This window comes from Ceratotherium simum, chromosome 25 (genome assembly GCF_057802395.1).
Source record: "Ceratotherium simum simum isolate JZ-2026a chromosome 25, ASM5780239v1, whole genome shotgun sequence".
NCBI classification, from domain to species: Eukaryota; Metazoa; Chordata; class Mammalia; order Perissodactyla; family Rhinocerotidae; genus Ceratotherium; species Ceratotherium simum.
In genome coordinates, this window is record NC_141924.1 from 16,876,447 (window position 1) to 16,902,113 (window position 25,667).

The 25,667-nt window shown below is 45.6% G+C and overlaps 1 protein-coding gene across 2 annotated transcripts in view; it reads right to left on the reverse strand.

The window, feature by feature from the left end:
* ABTB3 (ankyrin repeat and BTB domain containing 3) overlaps positions 1-25,667 on the reverse strand; it is a 302,523-nt gene that overhangs the window by 116,300 nt on the left and 160,556 nt on the right. For both annotated transcript variants that reach the window (XM_014780586.2, XM_004418069.3), the window contains exon 2: positions 5,442-5,591. In XM_014780586.2, the coding sequence (XP_014636072.1) occupies positions 5,442-5,591 (150 nt within the window). The remainder of the gene's footprint in view (positions 1-5,441; positions 5,592-25,667) is intronic.

Consider the following 25,667-nt stretch of genomic DNA (forward strand, 5'->3'; position numbering starts at 1 on the left):
ATTTATAATTTTGGTGGGGAGGACAGAAAATAAACAAGTAAATATACAGTATTTCAAGTGGTAATCAGTGCTCTGAAGAACACGAAAGCAGGAAGAGTGTACAGAGAGGGCAGGGAGAAGGATGAATGAGTGGGGCAGTCACAGGAGGGCCTCTCTGAGGAGGTGACATTTGAGCCGAGGCCTGAATGAAGTGAGGGAGGAGACTTGTTAATATCAGGGGACGAGCCTTCCAGGCAGAAGAAACAGCAGGTGCAGAGGCACTGTGGTTGGAAGCATGAGTGTAGTATTCAAGAAATACGGAGAGGCCAGTGGCCACCTTGCCACCTGAGAGGGCCACAGGTGTACCCTGGGGGCTGGAGGCAGCAGGACTCTCTGAAAAGAGCCATCTGTATTTCAAACAAGGAGCGAGACCCCCGTGCCCAAGCAATAAGGGCTGCTTTTTTGTTTCTTCTGGTGACATTGAGGAGAGAAAACCCAGAAACCCTTTTTGCACACAGCTGTAAATTAATGGCCCCATTTTGATTGCCTCATTGAGTGGGAACCACAAGTTCACGGTTTAGTGCGAAAAGATAACAGGAAGAGGCGTTTTTCAATGAAGCCGGCATTTTTTTCCCTTTAAACAACAATTAATGACTGTCCGATGGGGATTTAACTGGGAGCTTGGGGGTAAGGCTGGGATGTTGGGCAGAAGAACCGAGATCAGATCTCAGAGGATGCAAATATGGGATTGGATGGGACCAAATGCAGAGTCGCGCTGGTTTGAAAGTGAGAAAAGCCAGGGCCTCTGCTTTCCCTGTGGCCTCAGTGGGTAGACGGGGTGGACCTGATTCCCCCAGACCTACTCACTGGGTCAGGGAAGGAGACCCAGACTGCCTGCCAGACTCGAAGCCAACTGTGAAGTGCAGTGCATCGCCTTGCAAATTTCCTAGAGCTCAGGGTTAAAGAATCACCTGAGATTTGGGGACCTTTGGGGTATCCTGATTTAGCATCTCATTCAAATATTTTAGACATACATAGGTTCAGCTCTAGGTCTCAGTTCAAAACTCAGTTCAATACAATAGTTAACATTTGACTGGAGTTTCATTAACAGTTCCCTTCACCTCGAGCGTTTTCTTCAGCTTTTGCTTCACAGACTAGTCCACTGTGGGTCATTCGTTTATTCATTGGACATTCAACTGATATTTCCCAAGCTGTGGGCAAAGTGTGAGGCGCTCAGAATGCAAAGCTGAATTGGACAGAGCATAGCAAAGTGGAAAAAGAAAAACTGGTTTGAATTATGACTCTGCCACTTACTAGCTGTGTGGCCTTGGGCAAAACATTTCTCCTTCCAGGTCTCCGTTTTCTTATCTGTGAAATGGGAATAATAATCCCTTTAATGTATTTACAGCACTTGGTGCATGGTAGGTGCTCTAGAAATAGGGGATGTATTTTTACCCCAAGCCATAACAGGCTGGACAAAGCTAAGTGCTCTGAACGTCCTGGTGGATCAAGGCAGTTCTGGATTTTAATGTGATGTCCTGAGGATAGAGGCGGGGTTACTGGGAGAAGTTTCAGCCTGCAGGGGGCCCCCAGCTGGCCGCTGATGAGGTACTTGGTAACCTTTGTGAATTTTCACATCTCCAATGTAGTTTCGAGGACAGTGTCCACAATGCGCCCTACAGAGTGAACTGCAGATCCTCAGCGCTGGAAGGAATGCAGACCTGACCGACACCCTGATCTTACAGAGTGGGGCTCTCATTCCATCTGTAACTTGGAGAAACACCTGCTGGGCTTCCCCCAGAGGGAGTGTCGTCTACTGGTGAGGGGTGAACTGGATTCAATCGCAAACTTTCAGCTCTCAGACGTGGCCGATTAAATTAGAGAAGTTGCTTAGCTTCTTCTCGCCTCCATTCCCATATCAACGTGGATAATAATGGTTACATTGAAAAAATTCATGTCAAGATTTTTCATAGTTCTCTAATTTAATAAACACCAGCTGCTGCTATTATTATTGTTAGCTTTAAGAAGGCCACGGTCAGGGCTCCGCAGTCAAACCTGGACACCCGATTCAAGAAGAGCAAGGCTGTCTGGGAACTAACTCTCTCCATCTCGCTTTCGCTGGAAAAACAGTAGTTTCTAGAATGCATAGGCAGAGTAACCTTTGCATATGAAGAACAGCTCTCTGTGTATACAGAGAAAGCAAGCCTGTATTGATTCAGACCACAGAGCGAGCCAGTCTAAATTACAGTCAGATCAGAAAAGAAGGCAATTTTATTACCTTCAGTCACTCACATGGCTTATCAATGGGCGTCGGAGCACACGTTCTACAGGGCTGACTTAATGAAGGTACAAAGCCCGTTTGTAATTCGCAGCATCCATTTGTGTGCCAACAATTCATATGTGAAAGTCAACATTCAATGACAGCAACAGCATTTAATTTACAGGGCAAATTGTCCTTAAAAACAATTTATGCGGCAAGCCGCTCCTGCAGGCTGCCTGCTTAGGTGAAGCGTGGATTTGCTTAGCAAATGCTTTCTTCGAAGAGAGTGCCGGAATCAAGCAGGGCCCCAGCCCAAGTGCTAGACACCAGGTGGGGCTCTTAAATTAAAAATAGAAATACCATATGATGCAGCTGTTCCACTACTGGGTGTTTATCCAAAGAACATGAAATCAACAATACAAAGAGATTTATGCACCCCTATATTGATTGCAGCATTATTCACTATAGCCAAGGCATGGAAGCAACCCAAGTGCCCATCAATGGATGAATGGATAAAGAAGATGTGGTATATATACACAATGGAATACTACTCTGCAATAAAAAAGACGAAATCATGCCATTTGCAACAACATGGATGGACCTTGAAGGTATGATGTTAAGTGAAATAAGCCAGACAAAGAAAGACAAATACCACATGATTTCACTCATATGTGGAAGATAAACACATGGATAAGGAGAACAGATTAGTGGTTACCAGAGGGGAAGGGGGTGGGGGGTGGGCAAAAGGGGTAAAGGGACACATATATATGGTGATGGATACAAACTAGACTACTGGTGGTGAGCACGATGCAGTCTATACAGAAATTGATATATAATAATGCACACTTGAAATTACAGAATGTTATAAAATTCATGTAAATTGATGACCTCAATAAAATAATAATAATAATAATAAAGAAACAAACAAAAGATATCCCAGAACAAACCTTTGAGACCCCAGGGGAGACTGGAGAGGGGGCCTCTTCCCAGGTTATGCCCAGGTAGACATGACACAACCCTGTAGCCAGATTCTGTGTTTCTGGGGTCATTGGCAGGTCCTAGAAATTTTCGGAGTCCCAAACGATGTGGCATTTCTTCTTAGAGCAGTGTTTTCCCAAAGGGGCTGCTTGGACCCTCCACATCTGAATCCCTGGGGGACCGTTAAAAAGCAGACATTTCCTTCCCCCATTCCCATTGCGGCAGATATCTCAAAATCTCCTTCACACACATCACTACCTCACAATAACGGGGTTATCAGAGCTGCTGCTAAATCTTGGTATACAATGTGCTAATAAAAAAGCCCAGAACTACTATACCACAATTTAGATGAAAAATATTTCAGTAACTGAATTTTAACATAATTGGTTTCCTTTGTAAACGTATGCACGTATTTTACGCATTTAAAAATATTATTCTGAGGGAGAGTCCATAGGCTTCACCAGATTGCCAAACGGGCCCACGGCATCCAAAAGTCTAAGAACAATCGTATGACTGACCAGTAGCTGGAAGACCCTGTGACTGGAGGCATCTTGTGACTTCAGGGGTTTGATGAGAACGGAACCACAGTCTCCAAAGTCAGGAGCCAGGGCAGCAGCTCTCTCGTGACCATAAAGGGCTCTTGCAGCTTGAATCAGCTATGACTTCCCCTTGCAGAGGCACGTGCCATGTGCTAAATGGAGGGTGTGTATCCTGGGTATACAGGGAGTTCTTTTGGGAAGAGGCACAAGTTGACTTCTGGATCCTGAATCCTTTTATAGCTCAGGATTTTCTAGAATTTCACACCAACTCATACTTGAACGTAATCTAGCATTTCTGAGATCAATGCTCCAGTCCCATCAGGAACTAACACACAGCAACAATCAATTGGATCGTAAGTTAATGCAGTTTGATTTTCCTCTGGTTGGCCAAACTCAGAGAGCACAGCCCTGAATTAGGGGTGCACGAGCAAGGCAAGTCGTTGCCCAGACTTGAGATACCCCAGCCTTCTTGACAATCCCTCCCTTCTCTCTACCCTTCTGCTCTTTTCTTTCTCTCTTTCTCCCTCTCTCTTTCCCCCTCTCCCTCTTTCCCTCTCTCTCTCTATCTTCATATTTCCTGCGGGCCTACTATGTGCCAGGCAGTACTTTGAGTGCTGAAGTTCCATCAATGAACAAACCAAATATCTCTCCTCTCAGTGAGAATACATTCTAGTAGGGAGAAATCGACAATTGGAAAAAAAATGAGTAAAATCTAGTGCGACTAGGGGGAAGTGGAGAGGGGAGTGACTGCTAATGATTACTGACTGGGTTTTTTGTTGGTTGATGAAAATGTTCTAAAATGGGTTGTGGTTATGGTGGCACACCTCAGGAAATATACTAACAACCATTGAATTGTACACTTTAAAGAGGTGAACTGTATGTAAATAATATCTCAGTGAAGTTGTAATTAAAAAATAAAAAATATTAGAGGGAAAGGTGTCCTCAGGGTGTTATAATTTTCAATAGGGTGTCCAGGGAAAGCCTCATTGAGAAGGTAACATTTGGGTGAGACTTGAACGTAATGAGGGAGCGAGCCACGTGGATATCTGGAGGAAGAGTGGTCCAGGAAGAGGGAACAGTAAGTGCAAAGGTCCTGAGGTATGCCTGCTGTGTTCAAGGAATAACAAGGTGCCAGGGTGGCTGAGGTCGGTGGGCCTCAGGGGAGAGTGGAAGAAAACGTCTGAGGGAAGGTGGAGGGCCTGGAAGCAATTCTCAGGACTTTGGTTTTTCCTATGGGTCAGATAGAAAGCCAGTGGAGGATTCTGAACAGAGAGAGGTGATCTGGCATATGTTTTAAATGGATCCTGTCATGGAAACCAACAGGGAACAGCCACCATCCATAGAGAATTTACTGTGTGCCAGGCACCGTGGCAAACCCCTTTACAGGCATTAGCTCACTGAATTCACCTCTAAGCTGGGTACTATTATTTTCTCTATTTTATATAAAAGGAAACTGGGGCTCAGAGAAGGTTAGGAACTTGACCCACATCAGTGGGAGAACCAGGAAATCTCCCAGGCCTGCCTGACCCCAGAGCCCTCGCCTTCCCCACAGCCATCATTGGCCTTGGTTTGTGCATACAGCAGGTGCTCAATAAAAGGTGTCACCTGGCTGGTTACAAAGCACTGCCCTGAAGGTGGTTGGCGCCTTGGGCACACGGAGGGCCGGAGAACCAGTGTCCACTTACTCAGTTCTGAGATGCTGCCCACGCGGGTGGCCAGCAAGGATTGCTCGATGGTCCTCAGCTCCGACTGGCTGAACATGGGCAGCTCTCCCGGCTTGCTGGACCGCTGGGGGTCTCTGTGGAGGTTCAGGCTGTCTGGCAGGCACAGCACTCCTGCGGTCGGCGGGGAGAGAGAATGAAAGAGAAACAGATCGTTATTTTTCGGTGAACCAAAGGAGGCGCGCAGAACCTCGCACAACCTCAAACCGCACCAGAGTCGGTACCGCCCAGCCAGCATGAGAACCAAGGCTCTGGGCCCCTTTTAGAAATGATGTCTAGCTACTTAAAAAGGTTTCCCCAAGTCCTGACCTGCTGATTTTAACAAGCATGGGGGTACTCATCTGTATGCACACACGTCCAAAGGACACAAAATAGAATCCTTCCCTCGGGCCTGCGAGGGTTCTATTCACTCAGAGATGCCCCTTGAGAAGCCAGGGGTCGCTGTCCCATTCTCTGTCCCAGAGGCAGCTGCCATCCCTGAGGGCCCTGGAGGAAGAGTCTCTGCTGGCAGTCCCTTCTGAGAGCTTGCTTCTTCTGCCCAAGAAATTTAACTCCGGGTGGCTGGGCTGTTATCTGTTAGACGAGGCTCTGGCTCTCTCTGCAGAGCTATATGTCAGGAAGCAGAAGAGTCCCCACGGACTTTTGTGACTTGTATGGTGAATACCCAATTATTCTCTCCCCTTCCTTTCCATTCCATGGACATTAAGCGAGAACCTGAGAACTTACTCTGGTAGGTTATTCAGAAATATTCACTGTTCCCATCACAGCCCCAACCTCCATAGACAGAGCACACTTCCTTTCTCCTTGACTTTGGACTTGACTTACTTTGGCCAAAGGTATGTTAAGGGACACGGTGGAACCCAAGGCCTGAAAAGTGCCTGTGCAGTTGAACTTGCTCTCTTGTGCCTCTGCTGTTATCATGAGACAAACACGCCCTGGCTAGCCCGCTGGTCTAAGGAGGGTGAGAGACACACGGAGCAGATCCAGGAACAACCTGCAGCTTAGAGCTGCTCCACAAAAACAAATGCTAACTTGGTATGCCCTTGAGATACTGGGGTTGTTTGTTACTCAGCATTATTATGGTGGTAACTAACAGATACACCTACCAAGAGCCAATCACTGAGGATACAAGGCAGGCAGGCATCATGCTGTTAGGGACTGAGGATACAGTGATAGACAGAATACACATACTCCCTGCCCTCAGTGGGCTCACAGTCTAAGGGAAGGAGACAGACACTTATACATATAACTACAAAGCCATAGGATACATGCCCTATGGCAGGAGAAAATGAGGAATAAAGGGATGTCTTAGCAGGGACCTGAAGAATGAGTAGTTGTCAATAAGTAGACAGCACTTATTGAGTGCCTACTGTATTCCCAACCATGCTAGGCATTTTGGACATGCAAAAGAAGCAGAAGACATACTTAAGAAGGTAGTTCAAGTCCACTCCTCACCCTGCTCGAACCACAAAAGCTCACCTAACAAAGGTTCCTCTCCCAAAGATGGGCAGGCATGAGGTGGCCCTGTCACACACCTCTTCTGGCCTGTGCTGCCTAATTAGTGACTGCAGCCACACTTGTGCCTGGATGTTTCGTCTTCACACCTAGAAGCCTGCCATAATGGGAAAGGCAAACATAGTAGAAGTTTTTTGGATGAATAATGAATAAATGGATGAATGATGCAAATGACCATTAGATTTTAGTGTTTCTATAATCAGGAAACTGGTCAAATAAATTCTCTCTAAGATTGTTCTTTAACCATTGTTTTTCAAACATTTGTGCCTGTGATTCAGAATAAGAATGTATTTTATATCACGGCCCTGTACACACACACACACACACACCCCACCCCCACCACCACATACTTTTCATGTTTTCCATGGAAAAAAAATTCATGGAAAATAATACCGATCCTTCCCATGTAGGATTCAACTCTCAATTTTTTTTTCTTTTCACTTCTCTCCTCTTCTATCTTATTAACAAACATGCTGGTCTCCAGCACCAAAAGTGATTACATGACCCACTAATGGGTCATGATGGGTAGTCTGAAGAACACTGTGGACTGTGCCAGCATACAACTTGGCATTAATTGGGCAACACAGATTCATCATTTACTGGACACTACCCAGTGCTGGGCTAGGCTCCACACGGGATGCAGAGATGACTGAGAGGCGGGCCCTGCACTTCAGGAACCCTCAGCCTTTAAGGGGAGATAAAACCTTCACAGAAATGCCTGTCTTCCAAGGCCAGCCTCCTCCCTGTCCCCTTTCCCTTAACAGCCAAGTCCTTCTCCTGTTCACCCCGGGCACTGACGCCCTGAGTCATCCTTGCTTCCTCCTGTTTGCTCACCTGCCGAGACATCTGGTTGGAGGCCAAGTCAAGCAGCCGTTGCCATGGCAATGAACGTTGGGCCAATCCCTCATCTGATGCCCCTGATACCTCTGACTCTAATTCAGAGCACTCACTGCAAACGGCACCAGATGATTATCACCCAGTGTCATAAGTGACCCAAGGTTCCGGGTGATGAAGTCCCCCTGGGGAAAGGGGGTGGTTGTCAGGGGGCTTCACAGCAAAGGAGATGCGTGAGTGAGCCCTCAATGTCGGGGAAGATGAAGTTTTCTAATTAATAGTACAAATGACCTTTACATGTACTTACAGGATTGCTTTCTTGGTATCTACATTATGTGCAGCAAGTTCTTTTCCCAGATCTGCATCTTAAAACGTTGCTTCATATGTTGGTTGAGGCACAAGCAAATAGGACTTGGAGCCTGGAACCCAGAGTTTCAGTCCTGGCTCTGCCACTTCCCCCCTATGTTTAACCTTGGGCAGGTCACAGAGCCTCTCTGGACCTCAGTTTCCTCTTCTGTGAAATGGGGGTGAGAGTAGAAGCCTTGTCTCCTTCACAAGGTTGCTGGAGGTGGGGGATGAAATGAGATAATGTGTACAAAAGTATTTTGCATGTGCTGAGTGAAGAGTAGGTATTCAACATATGTTAACTGAGGGGAAAATCAATTAATGTATATAAACCCAGCTTTGGACTACTTTATGCTTTATCATAAGAATAAATAATTTCCCTTGGGATTATTCCTTCTTCTTTTAGAGGGTCATGAAATTTAAATGTGAAAATATAATTATTCAAAGAAGCTTTGAAAGCTAGATTACTGAGATTTGGGAAACCTATAATTGATCTATTATGCAAAGATTATATACCAGAGTTTTCTTTTTTTCTTTCATTTTGAGAATTCTATATGTGGTATACACATAAACTAGAGTTATTTATTTTTTGTATAAAAATCAGCTAGGTCAACAAGAAGGTCCGAGCATCATATTTTAGTGTCAGATGCAGGACTGAGTTTTGAACAACTCATCAATTTCCATTATTGGAGCCAAGGACAGCTACAGCCTAGTGATGAAGACTCAAGTTCAAAAACAGGGGGAACCAAGGTTCAAATATGACTTTGACTGGACTTAAAGGAAATAATTTCCCTGGAGAGCAGGTGATCATAAGCTAGGGTCCATGATGGGCTTGAAGGGGTCATGGTCTCCCTGAAATTCTATTACTTTGGGGTGGGTTGTGCATTTGTCTAAGAGGGAAGTTCATTCACATTCTCCAAGGGGTCTGTGGGTCCTAAAAGATGAGGAGCTAGTGCCTTTGGGTGTCCACATTTCTAGCCATAAGCAGATCTCTCTGCTGTGGGACTGACCTGGCTGGAGGTGGGACAGAGGGGGCCTCGGATAACCATGGGCTCTGATGGAGCCGAGCTCCAATCCTGCCTCAGTCTCTTGTGCAACTTAGAAAAAGAACTTCCCAGAGCCCCAGGCAGCTTCCATGTCTGCCAAGAGGGGTTAAAATATCTATTTCATCGGTTAATTGTGGTGATTGAACAAAATAATATACTTAAAGCCTCTGGCCTATAGTAAGTGCCTGATAAATACACTGTTCCCACAAATGTGCAGTTTTGTTTATTTCATGTCTGGATTCAAACAGGCTTGCAGATCATCTTTCCGAAATCTTGACTAGAGACAGACGACCTTCTGGTTAGGTCACTTAGAACATAAAATATGAGAACCGTGCCTCTGAGTGGGCCCCTTGGGAAACCACGTCTGGCATTCTGTGTCCCATGGGGGCAACAGGGGTGCACTTCTGCCTCCCTATATGCCCACTTTCCCATATGCATAGGACAGCCTCATAGTAAACATAATGCCCTGCCATCTTTTCTCTCCTCTCAGCTTTTCTCTGCGTCTCCATTCTGTTATTGGGCTTGGATGCTATTTAGCCACCAAGAGAAAACCAAATAAGACAGCCACCAGCATCATCCATTCTCCCCTCAATGGCGATGTTGATGATGGTGATGAAGGACAGGAAGGAGACTAGGTACGTCCTGGCACCGTGGCCCCCGGCTTGGTTTCTGCCTTGTCTGTCTCTGGCTGCAGGAGGAGAATGACACTGCCAGTGCTGCCTGCCAAGCCAGACCCTGTTTTCTGCTAAGTTTTCCCCAGAATTTAAAGTGGAGGGTCCTGGCATCAGTCCCAGCTTTACGAAATGGGAAGGGAGCAGCTGGGGTGCAGCAGACCAGCCCTTGAACAGGCACCAGATAGACCTGGCTGGGTTCAGATTCCCGCCCTGCCATCTCCCAGCTGTGTGGCATGGGGCTCATGACTTGGCTCCTCTGAACCTCCGTTTCTCCCCTGTAAAATATTTGATACTATCTACCTCCTAGTGTGGCTGGGAGGCTGTGTGGGATAAAATATACGGACAACCTGGCACAAAAGAGGGAGTCAATAAATGTTTGCTAATAATCCAAGTGAAGTTCTTTGAAGCCAAAGATTTAGGAATTCAATAACACAGTGCCAGAAGGCTTTCTTTTACTGTTAAATTTATTAAGAAATAAGATAGGAAGTTATCAGATTTTTTTTTAATGTTTGCACAACCGGCTTGGAAACCCGTTTTATTTTAAGAGACTTGGCAGTGGGAAACAAATTCAGGGCTGGCTTGGTGAACCCATTCATCTGTGAGAGGCAAGCCGTACTCCATTTAGGATAAACCCAGACCATGGTTCATTTTTAGCCCGCAGAATGAATTACACTCCAAGGGAACGTTCTTAGGAAGTCTGAAGCCAACCCATCAAAAGAAATAAGAGGAAAGATGGAGAATTTTCAGAAATGGGTTCAATAACATGTGCAAAAGTGGAGCCTGAAGTACATAGAAGGAATAAGTGTGCTGACCTTAAAAGAACATGAAGATACCTGTGCATCTTTATTCAACCACAAACACTGAGCATCAACCACAAAGACAACAGGACGTGTTTCTGCCTTCAAAGGCTCCTTGTTGGCTGGAGAGACAGACGCATCACCAACTGAAATACTATGGGAAAGCAGAGCAGAGGTGTGCATAGGGTCCAGTGTGGAGCATAGCAGGGTGAGCCCAAGTCAGCCTAGGAGCTTAAGGGAAGGGAAGCTTCCCAGGGGAGCTTAACACTGGAGCTGGGACCTGGGGGAGCAGACACCTTACAGCAGAGCTGAAAGAGTGTGGATTCTGGAGCCCAAATGAATGCTCAGGTCGAATCACCGCTGTGCTACTTCCCAGCAATGTCACCATAGTCATATCATTTAGCCTGCCTGTACCTCAGTTTCCTTGCAAATAATATGGGAATAGTCATAGTCTAATCCTCATAGAGCCACTGGAAGATCAAATGAGTTAATACACGTACATCTTGGCCCCTATAAATAGCTCAATAAATGTTATATTCATTATTATTAGAAAAGGACATTCCAAGGAACAGCAAAGGCCCAGAGGCATGTCTCTGCATTGCAGTGAGTGGCTGGAGCAGAGGGTACAGAAGGTGGGAGAAGAGCTGCCCTGGGAAGCAGGGGTGGGCCATGGAGGGCACTGGGCCAAAAAAGGGTTTGGACTTGAAGACTACACATTTACCTTCCAGCTACCGTGTTTCTCTCTCTTCCCTTTCACAGCCAAAATTTTAGAAACAGTGGTCTACACCCAGTATCTCCGTTTCTTCCTCGCCCTCACCATCTTTATCCTCATTTTTGCTGGGTGCCCAGCAAGCGCACGTTCATCCTTCAAGGCCCAACTCAAATGTCACTTTTGAGATCCCGACACCCAAAGAAGCTGCAGGCCCTGTTCTTAGAAAGCTCCTGCTCCAGGGAGGGAGATCCTGAGACAACAGGGAAGCTGTACCCCGTGTGCCTGCTGGGTGCTGAGGCAGAGAGAGGCAGGGACACGGCAGCGGGGGTCACAGAGGAGGAAACGGCCCAAGGTGATCCCACAGCCTACCCTCCCCATGTGAGCCGCATGCAGCCAGCTTTTCCTTGCAGTCAGCTCAGGAGCGAGGGGAGCTAATTAAAATCTGGGTTAGGGACTGTCAACCCACAGTGGCAGCTCTGCTGTCATTAAGGCCTTGTACGTGGTACAAGGTGCACAGAGACAGTGGGGAGACGGTGTGGCTCTAACACTGACAGCATAAATAAGAAAACCAGCTGTTACAGGACCACGGAGAAGCAAAGGGCAAAATATTCTGTTCATTCACCAATTCAATGAGTATTAGCCGAGCACCCACTAGGTGCCAGGTGCAGTTCTAGGTACTGGGGATCCAGTAGCAAAATACTGGAAATCCTTGCCATCTTGGTACGTGTGTTCCAGATCTATAATTAGAATATGTAGCTGGTTGGGTGGTAAGTGCCACAGGGTAAAGCAGAGCAGGAAAGGAGGATGGGGAGTGCTGGGTGGGGTGGTAGGGTCACACAGAGGGGAGACATTCAAAGAGAGACTTGAAGGAAGTGAGCATGAGAGCCAGACTGATGTCTTGGGGGAAGAGCAGGCCAGCAGAGGGGACCATAGGGTAAAGGCCCTGAGGGGGGCGGGCTTGGCTGGTTGGAGGAAGGAATAGAGAAAGTGAGGGGAAAGCAGTAAGTGATAAGGCCAGAGAAGTGGCGAGGGCAGATTGGGTGGAACCTCATGGGTGACTATGGGAGTGAGATGGGAGCCACTGGAGGGTTCTGAGGAGGGATGTGATCTGACATTTTCAGAGGACCACTCCAGTTGGAGAACATACTGTAGGGAGTGGCTGGGCAACCAGGGTAACGATGGTGGAGGTGGTACAAAAGTGATTCTTGATATCCAATGGAGACAAGGCCAAGGGAATTGCTAATTGGGTGTAGGGTATAAGAAAAAGAGAGAAGCCAAGAATAACTCCAAGGTTTTTGACCTATACAATTAAAATGATGGATTTAGCATTTACTGAAATGGGCGAACATTGCAGGAGGGTCGGGCTGGGGGAAAGGTCAAGAATTCAGTTTTGGTCACATTCAATCTGAGACACCTGTTGGACACCCAAGTGAAAGTGCTGAGTAGGCTTCCTGGCTCTCTTCCCACTCCCCATGATGCAAAGCCTCATCATGCAAGCCCCACGGTGGTTTATGCCCCTTTCTCTTTCCTGTCATGAGGGAGCACTGGTAAATATCCTTACAAGATTACTGGTTACCTCCTTTGCCCCCCTCCTCTCCCAGTGTTCTGCCTTCATTGCATTATCCATGAAACTCCCTGCATTGAGTCCTGAGCTACATCAATCTCATAGAGGCTTAAGAGGAGAGAGAGACTCATTTTCCCATTTTCCTCATCTCTGCAGTGAGGAGTGCCTGGGGCCCTGCAAGACTGTGAGCATCTGCTTCGGCCTCTGACTCCTCCTAAGGGGTTCGGGGTTTCATTTCAGAACTTCCAGTAGTGGAATGGTATTTTAGGCCTCCAGCTAGGTCCTGAGTAGCTGTGGAAATGTCAGAGGTTGGTTAGATTTTGGAGATCATCTGGCTCCCAGGAGCATGGACTGTGGCCTGTTGGAAGTTCTCTGAAAAGCATGTCCCTTGCTCCCTCCACAGCAGTGATACTCATGGGCATGGTGTCATGTGGTGGTGATAAAACTCAGCCCGGGGTGTGACTGACAGGGAAGTTGTGTGTTAGAGTGTTTTGAGTTAAAAAATAGTCTTTGACATTTCAATTAACACGTGGCAACAGGCCAAGGTCAAATAATAAGGAGAATTGCCTTTTGGACAATGGAGACTCTCTTGCTCTATATCAAGGAGGCCATGCAACTTCCCCTTGAATAGTTGCAATTCAAATCGTTAATCATTTCATACATCCAACCATCCATTTAAATCCCATTTATATAATGCATCATCCTTTAATTTATAAAAGGGTAATTAATTAATTAATTAAACAATATTTTTGGGCATCTACTATGTGTTCCACATTGTGCTAAGCAATGAGGACACAGCAGGAAACAAAACCAAGTAGCTGCTCTCATGGAGCTTAACTTCCATTCATCTATCTACTCATCCATCCAACTACCCTTCCTTCCTTCCATCCACCCATCCATCCATCCATCCATCCATCCATCCCTCCCTCCATCCATCCATCCATCCATTCACTCATCCATCCATCCATCCATCCATCCATCCCTCCCTCCCTCCCTCCCTCCCTCCTTCCCTTCATCCCTCCCTCCCTCCATCCATCCCTCCATCTACCCTTCCCTCCCTCCATCCCTCCATCCACTTACCTACCCTTTCATCCATTCATCCATCCATCCACTCTATATAATGTGCCAGACTGAGACTACAATGGAAAGTAAGAAACAGATCCAGTCCTTAAGAAATTCATAACCTAGTGGGGTAAGTACACATACTCGTGAGTGTCGCAGGTGCTGTAAGAGAAGCCCACACACGCTACATTGGTGGCACAAATAGAAATCGGGTATTATACCTGGGTGGTGTGTCAGGAAAGCCTTCATAGATGAGCTGACCTAGGATTAGTATTGAGAGATGAGCTGATGTTCATTAGGTGAACTGGACGGGGGGTGGGGAAGAGGGGGTTGGGAATGAGCAAACCAGAGGGAACAGCAAAATCCAAAGCACAGAAGCAGGAAAACTCCTGGTGCATGGCAGGGATTGTAGTGAGCTGGAGCACTGAGTTGAAGAGAATCACAATGAGGTTGTGACTAGGGCCGTGGGCAGGGGCTAGATCACGGAGGGGCTTGAGTGCCTTGCTGAGGGGCTTGTACATCATGGGAGGAGATAATTTCCGGTGCTTCGTTTCCTGCCTCCATGAGGTCAGGATTCATTGCTGGCGTGCTGGTCAGAAGAATCATCATACACCCAGAGATGCCCACACTCAACGGGAGATACAACAGAGGAAGAGAATAGCACTCCCCGCTTAGGATGTCAGCAGACCCAGACCAACGCATTGCCCCATATCATTCTCTGCCTCTCAGATCTCCCGGACTCAGAATGCTGACTGTGGGGGCCCGCCCGGTGGCATAGTGGTTAAGTTCACGTGCTCCGCTTCAGCAGCCCCGGGTTCACGGGTGCAGATTCCAAGCGCAGACCTACACACCGGTCGTCAAGCCACGCTGTGGCAGCATCCCATATACAAAAAGAGAGGAAGATTGGCACAGATGTTAGCTCAGGGACAATCTCCCTCAAGCAAAAAGAGGAAGATTGGCAACAGATGTTAACTCAGGGCCAATCTTCCTCACCAAAAAAAAAAAAAATAGAATGCTGATTGTAGGTCTTTTCTGGCTCAGTAGATGTTTCAAACTTGACCTCTGGCTTCTGTGAACTTTCAACACCCACCTGATTCTTTCCCACCTCTGTCTGAGCCTAAAGATCTCAACCAGCCGTCTCAGTGTGGCTGAGCTGGACACCTGGCCAGATCCTCTGCCTCTCTAGCACTCTCCTGGAAGCACAGTCTGCTTCCAGCCCAGACTGACCCTCTGCTTCCCTATCAACAGGTTGAGATAAGGTGGCGAGTCAAAAGTTGGCCTCTGTGTATCCTATGTCTCTTCTTCACCACCCCACTCCCATCTTGGACATTCATTTTAAAAATGTAAGCTACTTTTGAAGAGACATATGCACCCTTATGCTCACTGTAGCGTTATTTACAATAGCCAAGATACAGAAGCAATCTGAGTGCCCATTGATAGGTGAATGGACAAAGAAGATGTGGTATATATACACAACGGACTATTAGCTATAAAAAAGAAGGAAATCTTGTCATTTGCGACAACATGGATGGACCTAGAGAGTATTATGCTAAGTGAAATAAGTCAGAGAAAGACAAATACCATATGATTTCACTTTTGTTGGTTGGTTGGTTTTGTTTTTTAGATTCCACATAAAACAAAACAGAAACAGATTCATAGATACAGGAAACAAATTGGTGGTTACCAAAGGGAGGAGGGGTTGTGGGGTAGGCGAAATAGGTGAAGGGGATTAAGAGGTACAAACTTCCAGTTACAAAATAAGTAAGTGATGGGGATGTAATGTACATCATAGGGAACAGAAGCAATAACATGGTAACAACTTTGTATGGTGACAGATGATAACTAGACTTATTATGGTGATCATTTCATAATGTATATAAATATCAAATCACTAAGATATACATCTGAAACTAGTAGGATATTGTATGTCTGATACTTCAATTAAAAAAAACCAAACAAACAAAAAAAGTAAGCTACTTTCAAAACATTCATTATAAGTCCATTTCAAAAACTTTAACAGTAAGAAGGATATAAATGGTAAACTGAAAGCAGCCTCCTTTCCTCTCCTTGCAAATAGTCCCATTCTCCAGAGGGAAACACTGTTAGTCATTTCTTGTGTAAGATTCCAGAACTTTCTATCCATTCTCATTTATTAATTTATTCACTCACTCAACAAATATTTATTGAGTCCAAACAATGTGCAGGTTCTTTGTGTTCTGAGCCAAACACCACACAAGCCCTACCCTCACAGAGCAGTCTGGCTGGAGCAGCAAACATCTATCAAATAATCACACAAATAAATGAATAAGTACAAGAGTGTGAAATTCCATGAAGATAAAGTCCAAGTGTGTATACCATACCCTAACCAAAATGACAGCTGGAAAATGATATCTAATTTAATTCGATTTCATGTAATTATGAACAAGACAATTGTTTCACGGCTGCTAGCATCTATTTTCTTTTGTTTGAGAACTGCTTTTGCATACCTGTGCCCAGTTTTCTATAGAAATATAAAATTCTCACTGATTTGTATAAGTTCTTTCTATATTAAGGAAAATAGCTCTTTGCTTGACATGTGTCATGCACATGTGTTTTCCTAGTTTGTCATCTGCCTTTGAGTGTGAATCTTCTTTTTCTTCAACTTTTTTAGAGCAGCTTTAGGTTCACAGCAAAACTGAGCAGAAGGTACACAGATTTCCCATATACCCACTATGTACACTCATGCACAGCCTCCCCCATTATCTCCCATCAGAACGGTACATTTGTTACAATTGATGAATCTACATTGATGCATCAATATCATCCAAAGTCCATAGTTTACATTAGGGTTCACTCTTGGTGTTGCACATTCTATGGGTTTGGTCAAACTTATAATGACATGTATCCACCATTATGGTATCACACAGAATACTTTCACTGCGGTAAAATCCCTCTGTGCTCCTCCTATTCATCCCTCCCTCCCCCCACGCCCTGGCCACCACTCATCTTTTTACTGACTCCAGTTTTGCCTTTTCCAAAATAACACAGTATTTAGCCTTTTCAGATTGCTTCTTTCACTTTTTTCACTTATCACCCGATATGCACTGGGTCTTTCAAGGAATTGGTCCATTTCACGCAGGTTATCAAGTTTGTGCGCATACAGTAGTTGTATTCCTTTATTATTCTTTTAATGTTCATAGGATCTGTAGTGATGTCCTCTCTTTCATTTCTGATATTAATAATTTCTCTTTTTTTATTAGTTAGCCTGGCTAGAGGTTTATCAGTTTTATTGATCTTTTCAAGAACCAGCTTTTGGCTTTGTTGATTTTCTCTATTGATTTCTTGTTTTTATTTTCATTGATTTCTGCTCTAATTCTTATTAACTCTTTTCTTTTGCTTACTTTGGATTTAATTTGCTCTCTTTTTCTAGTTTCCTAATGCAAAAGCTTAGATTATTGATTTTACATCTTTCTTCTTTTCTAATATATGCATTCACTGCTATACATTTCCCTCTAAGCCTTGCTTTTGCTGCATCCCACAGATTTTGACAAGTTGCATTTTCATTTTCATTTAGTTCAAAATATTTTTAAAATTTCTCTTGAGATTCTTCTTTGACCCATGTGTTATTTAGAAGTGTGTTGTTTAACCTCTAGGTATTTGGGGTTTTCCAGCCATCTTTCTGTTATTGATTTCTAGTATAATTCCATTGCGGTCTGAGAACAGACATTGTATGATTTCTATTCTTTTAAACTTGTCAAGGTGTGTTTCATGGCCCACAATGTGGTCTGTCTTGGGGAATGTTCCATGTGAGCTTGAGAAGAATGTGTATTCGGTTGTTGAATGAAGTAGTCTATAGATGTCCATTATATCCCGTTGATTGGTGGTGCTAGTCAGTTCAACTATACCCTTACTGATTTTCTACCTGCTGGATCTGTCCATTTCTGATACAGGGATGTTGAAGTCTCCAACTATAACAGTAGATTTATCTATTTCTCCTTGCAGTTCTATCAGTTTTTGCCTTTTCTTTTTAAAAGGCAAACCTTTTTAAAAGGTATGTTGAGGCTATATTTAGCTGTTTCTTTCTCAGATTAATTTTAATTCTTAACTATTATTTGAGTATGGCTCAACTAACGAAGGTGATCACACTAGAATGGGAAGGAAGGAGATGATGGGCAGTAGGGGTGGTAAGGAGGTTTATATTAAGAAACCTTCTGGATTCATTATTTGAATATACATTATGTGCCCTGAAACAAATTTAGCTGTACCCTTCCCTGTTGCCAACTCCCCAATTCTACTGTGTCTCACTGAGACTTGCTTAATAAACCCAAGCTGAATTAATGAATGAGTCCTAGGTAGAGTTCTTGATGGAAAAGAAAGATTAGTAAGTTTGAAAGAAAGGTGTTAGTGATACATTAGCACCCCACTGAGGATTTCTTCCTGTGAGAGAAATAAAAGGGGGCTGGAAAATGGATTTCACACCACCTGTCAGAGCATTTTATGCCAAGGACAAATATTCACAGATTTGTCATCCCTGGGATGTCTAGAAACCATTTCCAGGTCATTGTGAGGGTATCCTCTACGGTGGAGACCCATCTACTTGGCAGGCTTCCAACTGGAAGTCTCTTTCCAATGGAACTTCTGCAGAGTAAGAGCATGAGGATCATTTATATGCATAACGAAGACCCCCAAGGCCTGTAAGATCCTGAATCATCCAAAGAAGATTAAATCATGTTCAACTAAGCTTTAGTGTTAAGTATATTTAATTGTATTCTAAGTCTTCAAAGACTGATTATCTTTAATTAAACAGCCTAGTGACTAAAGACTTATCACTTATTTGATATGATATAGTGAGGAACTATTCACTAGGATGTTTAATAAGTTGAAACACCCCATGGCTGACCACACGGAATGATAGAGGTGTGTGTGTGTGTGTGTGTGTCTACAGACATAGAGGAGATTAGGCCAACGTTTTGAGAGCTGGCTAAATGCTGCTAACAGAGTGTAGATGTTAATGGCACATAAAAGCATAAATCTGCCATTTGCAGCCATGCATGTGTACACCGATATAAATAACTAATAGGGCTTTCACAATCCATCAAAAATACAAAGATTACTAAATTGGCTTTTAAAAACATTAGAATCCCATTAGGCCAAATTCAGCAGCTGATTACAGAGCAAAATAAACCACAAGAGGACTCTAAATTCTCGTTTGTTTCTGCTGTTAAAAGGTATTGGGCTTTTGACAAGGCGGTGGGCCCCTGAGGAAGCGAGCACACAGTCCTTGCTGGCAAAGAGGGGCCCGATCCAGCTACACATCTGGATAAGGATGCTTCTGGGGAGATGCACCTGCTCTGGGAGTTCTACCAAAGAATACGTAAAGCAGCCCAGATATAGCTCAGTGTTTCTCAACTCTTTTTTCATTATGGTCCCTTCCCCCTAAGAAGTCTTTTTGGACATTTTCTTCCCTCCTCACCTCCTACCCCCACTATTCACCGTGGCTTTTATTTTCTGTATGTTGGTGCTTTGACATCTGGGGCCTCGCTGCCCCTCCCCAGGTTAGCCGGTTCCTAGAGACATCAAGCAACTGGCCAGTGAGCGTGCTTTTCAAATGCAAACCAACCAGTCCAGAGCCCACACTCACACCACCTCCTTAATCAGACTCTCAGCTCCAGGCCGCTATCCCCCTGCCCTAACCACCCAGGGCCAGGTTCCCGACAACCAGGGACAGACCCTACGCCCCAGAGCCCAGGGAAATTATTACTCATACTAGCCAATCCTGAATCTGCTTACCCTGCCTCGCCAGTGCCTGCGCGGAAACCACAACGAAGACTCTTGCTCCAATTTCGCCCTCTCCCTCTGCCCCGACCCACCCCAATGCTTCCCTGTGCACCCCCAGGGGCGGCATGCCCCCTCCTCTCAGGAACCGAGAGTAACAAACACCTCTTCAATGGCAGTCGTCTCCTGATCTGCGGGCCTCACTGTACCTCAGATTTCCTATTAATATACTATATTTTAAAACACCCCATCCCATGGAATTTTAATACTGTAGATACATTGTGTATCTATTAATGTATGTGGTCCGGTGGAGGCTCACGTATATTGAAATGTCTAAGGGTTTCTTTTGCCCCCCAAGAATCAATTCTCACTCCCTCGGCACTACATTGCCCTCATTGAAAACCCCTGCACTTAAGAATAACTGGGGGAGTTTAAAAAGCATCAACACCTGGTCCCCACCCCAGACCAAGTAAACCAGCATCTCTGGGGGCAGGGCCCAGGCACGGGTATTTTTTCAGCATTCTCCTGGGTGATTCTAACGTGTAACTAGATTGAGAACCTCTGAGTTACCCCGAATCACAGTTGCTGCCCCACCGCCCCCCCACCAAGCCTGGGCCCCACACACCACATTTACTTTCACAGATGAGAAAAACCACGGGAAAAATGACTCATAGCCCCATGGTACTTCTGGACTCCTGAAAGCTCTGGCCCATCTGATGGCAGGAATTTGTATTTAAGGGTAGACCTGTGCTGGACAATTGTCATAGCTGTCTGTGGTAGGGTGAATGGTGGCCCTTAAAAGATACGTCTGTCCTAACCCCAGAACACCCGGAATGTGACCTTATTTGTTAAAAGGATCTTGCAGATGTAATTAAGGATCTCAAGATGAGATTGTCCTGGATTTAGGGGATGATCCAATTGGATCCTAAATCCAATTGGATCCTAAACGCAATGACATGCGTCCTTATGAGAGAAGGGCAGAAGGAGGTTCCAGACCCAGGGTGCACAGAGGCAAAGGCTATGTGAAGACAGAGACAGAGATGGAAGTGCCGCCTCTACAAGCCAAAGAGAACCACGGACTGCCGGCAGGCGCGAGAAGCTAGGGGAGGGGCAGGGCACAGCTTCACCCCCAGAGCCTCCAAGAGGAACTAACCCTCCCGACTCCTTGATTTCAGACTTCTGGCCTCCAGAACCATGAGAGGATATATTTCTGTTGATTTAAACCACCCAGTTTGTGGTAATTTGTTACGGCGGCCTTAGGACTAACCGATTTCCCTGTGATTTTAAATGTCTCTTACTGCCTAGAGCAAAGTCTTGAGCTCACGACCACCTCTCCGCTTCAGTAAGCTTGAGTGTCTCCCCACTGCCTAGAAGGTAAGACTGAAACTTCTTAACCAGGCATTTAAATACCTTTGTGACCTTTGCCTAACCCAGCTGTCCAACCGAACTTCATACCGCTCCCAAAGTGATAGAGCAACTCGCTTTCCTTGATGAGAGTCCCCACCTCCACGCCTCTGCTCCCATGGTTCCTCCCATCCAGAACGCCCTTCCCTCGGCTTACTACAGGAGCGATTCCGCCTTTCTTCAAGGCACAATTCAAATGCCACTTCCTTCAGCAAGCTGCCCCAGATTTCCCTAAATGACTGGGACTCTGTCTTCTTCCTACAGCAGGGGGACTTCCTACAGGATGTGGAACTTCCACATCCATTCAGTGTTGTGGGAGGATAGTAATAACACTAATGAAAAACAATAGTTAAGATTTTACCTGGCGCCTGCTATGGCAGTATTCTAAGCGTTTTACATGTATTAACTATCTTAATCCTTACAAAACCCCTCTGCAGTTGGTATTATTATTGTTATTAGTTTACAGATGCCAAACTGAGGCACGTGCATGCATACACACACTTTCTCTCTCCTCCTCTGTGTGCGTGTGTATATATACATGTAGACGTATTTATATACATGTATATACATACACACAATTCACAGTTGTCCACCCATCCATTTATTGTGTGTGGGTGTGTGTGTAATCAAGAGCCTCCTAGTACAAAGATTTGTGCCACAGAGAAAAATGACACATTTTTTTGCCCCGGAGGAGCTTCCTGACAGATGTGAATATCCATTTTGAAAACTTGAGTTCTATTATTTAGAACCGTGAGTTATGAAATTACAGACCTTGAAAGCTGGGAAGGCTTAGGCACCACTCAATCCAGGTCCCCCCTAGTCAGCACAAACATCTCCTGAGTGCCTACTATGAGCCGGACGCCGGGCAGGAGATGGTGAAGCCGGGGTCACTCATTTTGAGCTTACAGCTGAACTCCTTATTTTAGCGATGAGAAAACAAAGGTTTAACCAGAGAGGGTAAGTAACTCCCCTGAGGCCATACTAACTGGTTTAATCCCATTTCTTGATAATGGAAAGCTGTTTCCAGTTACAGGCAGGAATGACTAATTTTGAAAGAATCAGAATACAATCCTATATTCCTAACACTGTGATAGGCAAAATAATGGTCCCCAAAGATGTCCACATTCTAATCCCTTGAACCTGTGAATATGTTATGTCACAATGGCAAAAGGAATTAAGGTAGCAAATGGAATTAAGGTTGCTAATCACCTGAGTTTAAGATTAGGAGATTATCCTGGATTATCTAGTGGGATCCATGTCCTTTAAATGGAGAAGAGGGAGGCAGAAGAGTCGGTGTCAGAATGATGCAGTGTGAGGAAGACTCGACTGGCCATAGCTGGTGGCGAAGATGGAAGGGGGCCATGAACCAAGGAATGTGGGCAGACCCTAGAAGCTGGAAAAGCAGGAAAGGGATTCTCCCCTAGAGCCTCTGGAAAGGAATACAGCCCTGCTGACATCCTATTTTTGGCTCAGTGAGACTCATTTGGGACTCTGACCTCCAGAACTGTAAGAGAATAAATTTATGTTGCTTTAGGCCACTCAGCTTGTGGTAATTTGTTACATCAGCCCTAGGAGACTAATGGTCCCTATAAGTAGACTGAGCCTTACGAAGCTCCTCAGGGAGCTGGGCCCTGATAGAGTCATTTTGAAATGAGCATCACCTATCTTCTAGAAGTCCAGACATCTAATTCCAATTTAAAATTTAGTATCTCTTTTCAGTCAGGTCATCTCCCTCAGTCTTTGCCTTTTTCCCCTCTGGGTAAATTCCAGTGTTTAATGCAGAAATAGAAATGACCAAAGAATGCTGTTTTTCATAACTTTCTTCTTCCGTTCTTCCAGACACTTCTCTCTCTGCCTCGAGATCATCATCTCTGGCATTTTATTTTCAGAAATGCTCTTGGCGTTCACTCCTTGCAGCCCATTGAAGAAGTGACCTCGTGGGCCAGTGCTGCTCTCCCCACGGCCCCCAACTTCCTCTCATCTCTCAGTTTCTGTTTGGAGACTCTTTTCTGCTTTGGAGATGTGCTTCAGCTTCAAGGCCCTCCTGACATGACTGGAAAGGAGTGGGGCCAGGCTCCATGTTCCGGTGTGAGGAGGGGGAATCAATCCTGCTCACTGGGGTCAGAGAGTTGAGGTGGGAATGAGCCACTTCCAGGAGAAGAAAGGATGCATCCACTGTCTCTGGGGAGGAAGATGGGCGGCAAATGGCTTCTCTGGGGACTCAGAGAATCAGAGCATCGATCTTCTGACACTGAAAAGCTGTCCCTCCTGGAAATGTGAGTGATTGAGAGAGAGGCTTCATCATCCATCATTTAACAAAGTATTCACTGGAAACCTTCTCAGTGCCAGATTCTGTGCAGGGATATAGATGATGCTGATGATGATGGTGATGGTGATGATGATGGTGCTGATGGTACTGATGGTGGTGGTGAGGGTGGAGATGATGATGATGATGATGGTCACGACGGGAGCTAACACCCACTACATACCAGGCACTGTTCTAAGTACTTGCCATATACTCACACATTTTATATCTTCAGTTGGTGGGCATGAAATAGTTGCTGAATTAAAGAATTAAGGAATAGAGGATATCTTGGTCCCTACCATCCTAGCTTACCACCAGTGGCAGGGGATAGATTAGATCATTAGGGCAGAATGATGGGAAGATGGGAGGGGAAATAGAAATAGACACAATAATGCAATACAATACAACAGAAGAGTGGTTAGGTGTACGGGCTCTGGAGCCAGACTGCCTGGGTTTAAATCCAGGCTCTGTTACCTATTAACTCTGTGGCTAAATTAATGAACCTCTCTGTGCCCCAGTTCCTCATCTATAAAGTGGGGGTGATAGGAACAGCATTTGTCTCATGGGGTTGTTGTGAAGGTATCCATACACAAACAGTGGCTGGCACACAGTAGATGCTCAATAACCCGTGTTTCTTGTTATGATAAGGCGCTCAGCAGAATTCATCTAAGCTACTTGGAGGCAGATTTGGTTGCTTCAGTTCCTAATTTGGTTCCTCCACCCGACAGTTCTCAGCACTAATTGGGAACTTTGCTGCCTCCATTCTTGCTGCCATCCTGGACACCAAAATCCCCACTTCTGATTAAACCTGATTTCCTATTTTGCATCTTTATCTCTCTCCAGCCAAGGAAGACTTCATCAAACAGATGACATCTGACCTGAGTCTTTAGGAATGTGGATTTTAAAAAGGGAAGGCGTTAATAGAAAAGAAAGAAGGAGCTGGTCCGGCTAGAGGAGGGAAATGGGGTAGAGGGGCACATTCCTGGTGGAAACACCGGGCAGCAGGCTGTGCCTGGAGATCAGGCAGGAGCCTGGAGGCAGGAAGCAGAACTACAGCGTGAAAAACCTTGACTGCCACATGAACATTGAGGAAGTTCATTGGGGAGCCGTTAAAGTTTCCAAAGCTTTATAAATCCATAATTGTCATACACATCTTGGAGGGGGGTGTTCACCCTAGTGGTGGTATTAGTACCAGCACAAATAGTAGTTGTAGTAATAATGGCATTAATAGTTGTAGCAGTAATAATAGTCGTAGGAGTAACAGTGGTAGCATTATGGGAACCAAGACATCGTCGTCATCATCATTCTTACAGCTAACTTTTATTTAGTACTTACTATGTGCCATTCTAAACTTAGCTCATTCAATCCTCGCAGTAACCATATGAGGTAACTACGATTACTATCACCACTTTACAGATGAGAAAACAGAGGCAGGGAAGAGTTATGTGATCTGGGCAAAGCTGCATTGGAACCCAGGGACCCAGGACCTGGATGCTTGTGGAAGACTGTTAGGCACAGTGAGAAGCTGCCCTGGCTTACCCAGCTGGAAATGGACATCCAGAATGGATACTTCAAGAGGCAGTGCCAGCTAAAGATAGGAAGGGCTTCCCCAAAGTTCAGGGAGCATGCAGGGAGGGGAGCCCCTGAGAGGTGATTGTGGGGTCCTGGCTGAGCCCTGGAAGTGGTAATTGAGGGGGGCGGCCAGTCTTAGTCTCTCTGATGCTCCTCTGGCTCCTGTCAGGGATGGGGTCCTGGGATGGCTATGCTCTGTTCTAGTCATAGCCAGGCCAGGGCCTATGATTAGCATACAGGGGCAGCCACGAGGCCCTCTGAAACCCTGTCACCAGCTGGGGCTGGCCTGCGCCTGGCCATCACCCCCAAGGTGTGGGAGTCAGGCTGGGTCCCTGAGTCCCACTGCTGCCTGCCTCAAGTCTGGTCTACTTGCAGAGCACAGGAACAGAGGAATATCGCAGCATGCATGGCTGAGCCAGTGTAAGTGGGCCTGGCTTCCCCCCACCACCCCGAGGCTGGACGCTGGCCAAGTGGTCCCCAGGAGGCAATGGCTAAGGCAAAATGTAATTACCCCAACTGCAATTTGGCTCTGCTGCCTGCAAACCATCTCACGTCCCCCTTCTACTCCCTGTCCTCAGTCACCAAGGGAGAGGGCATGGTGTTCCT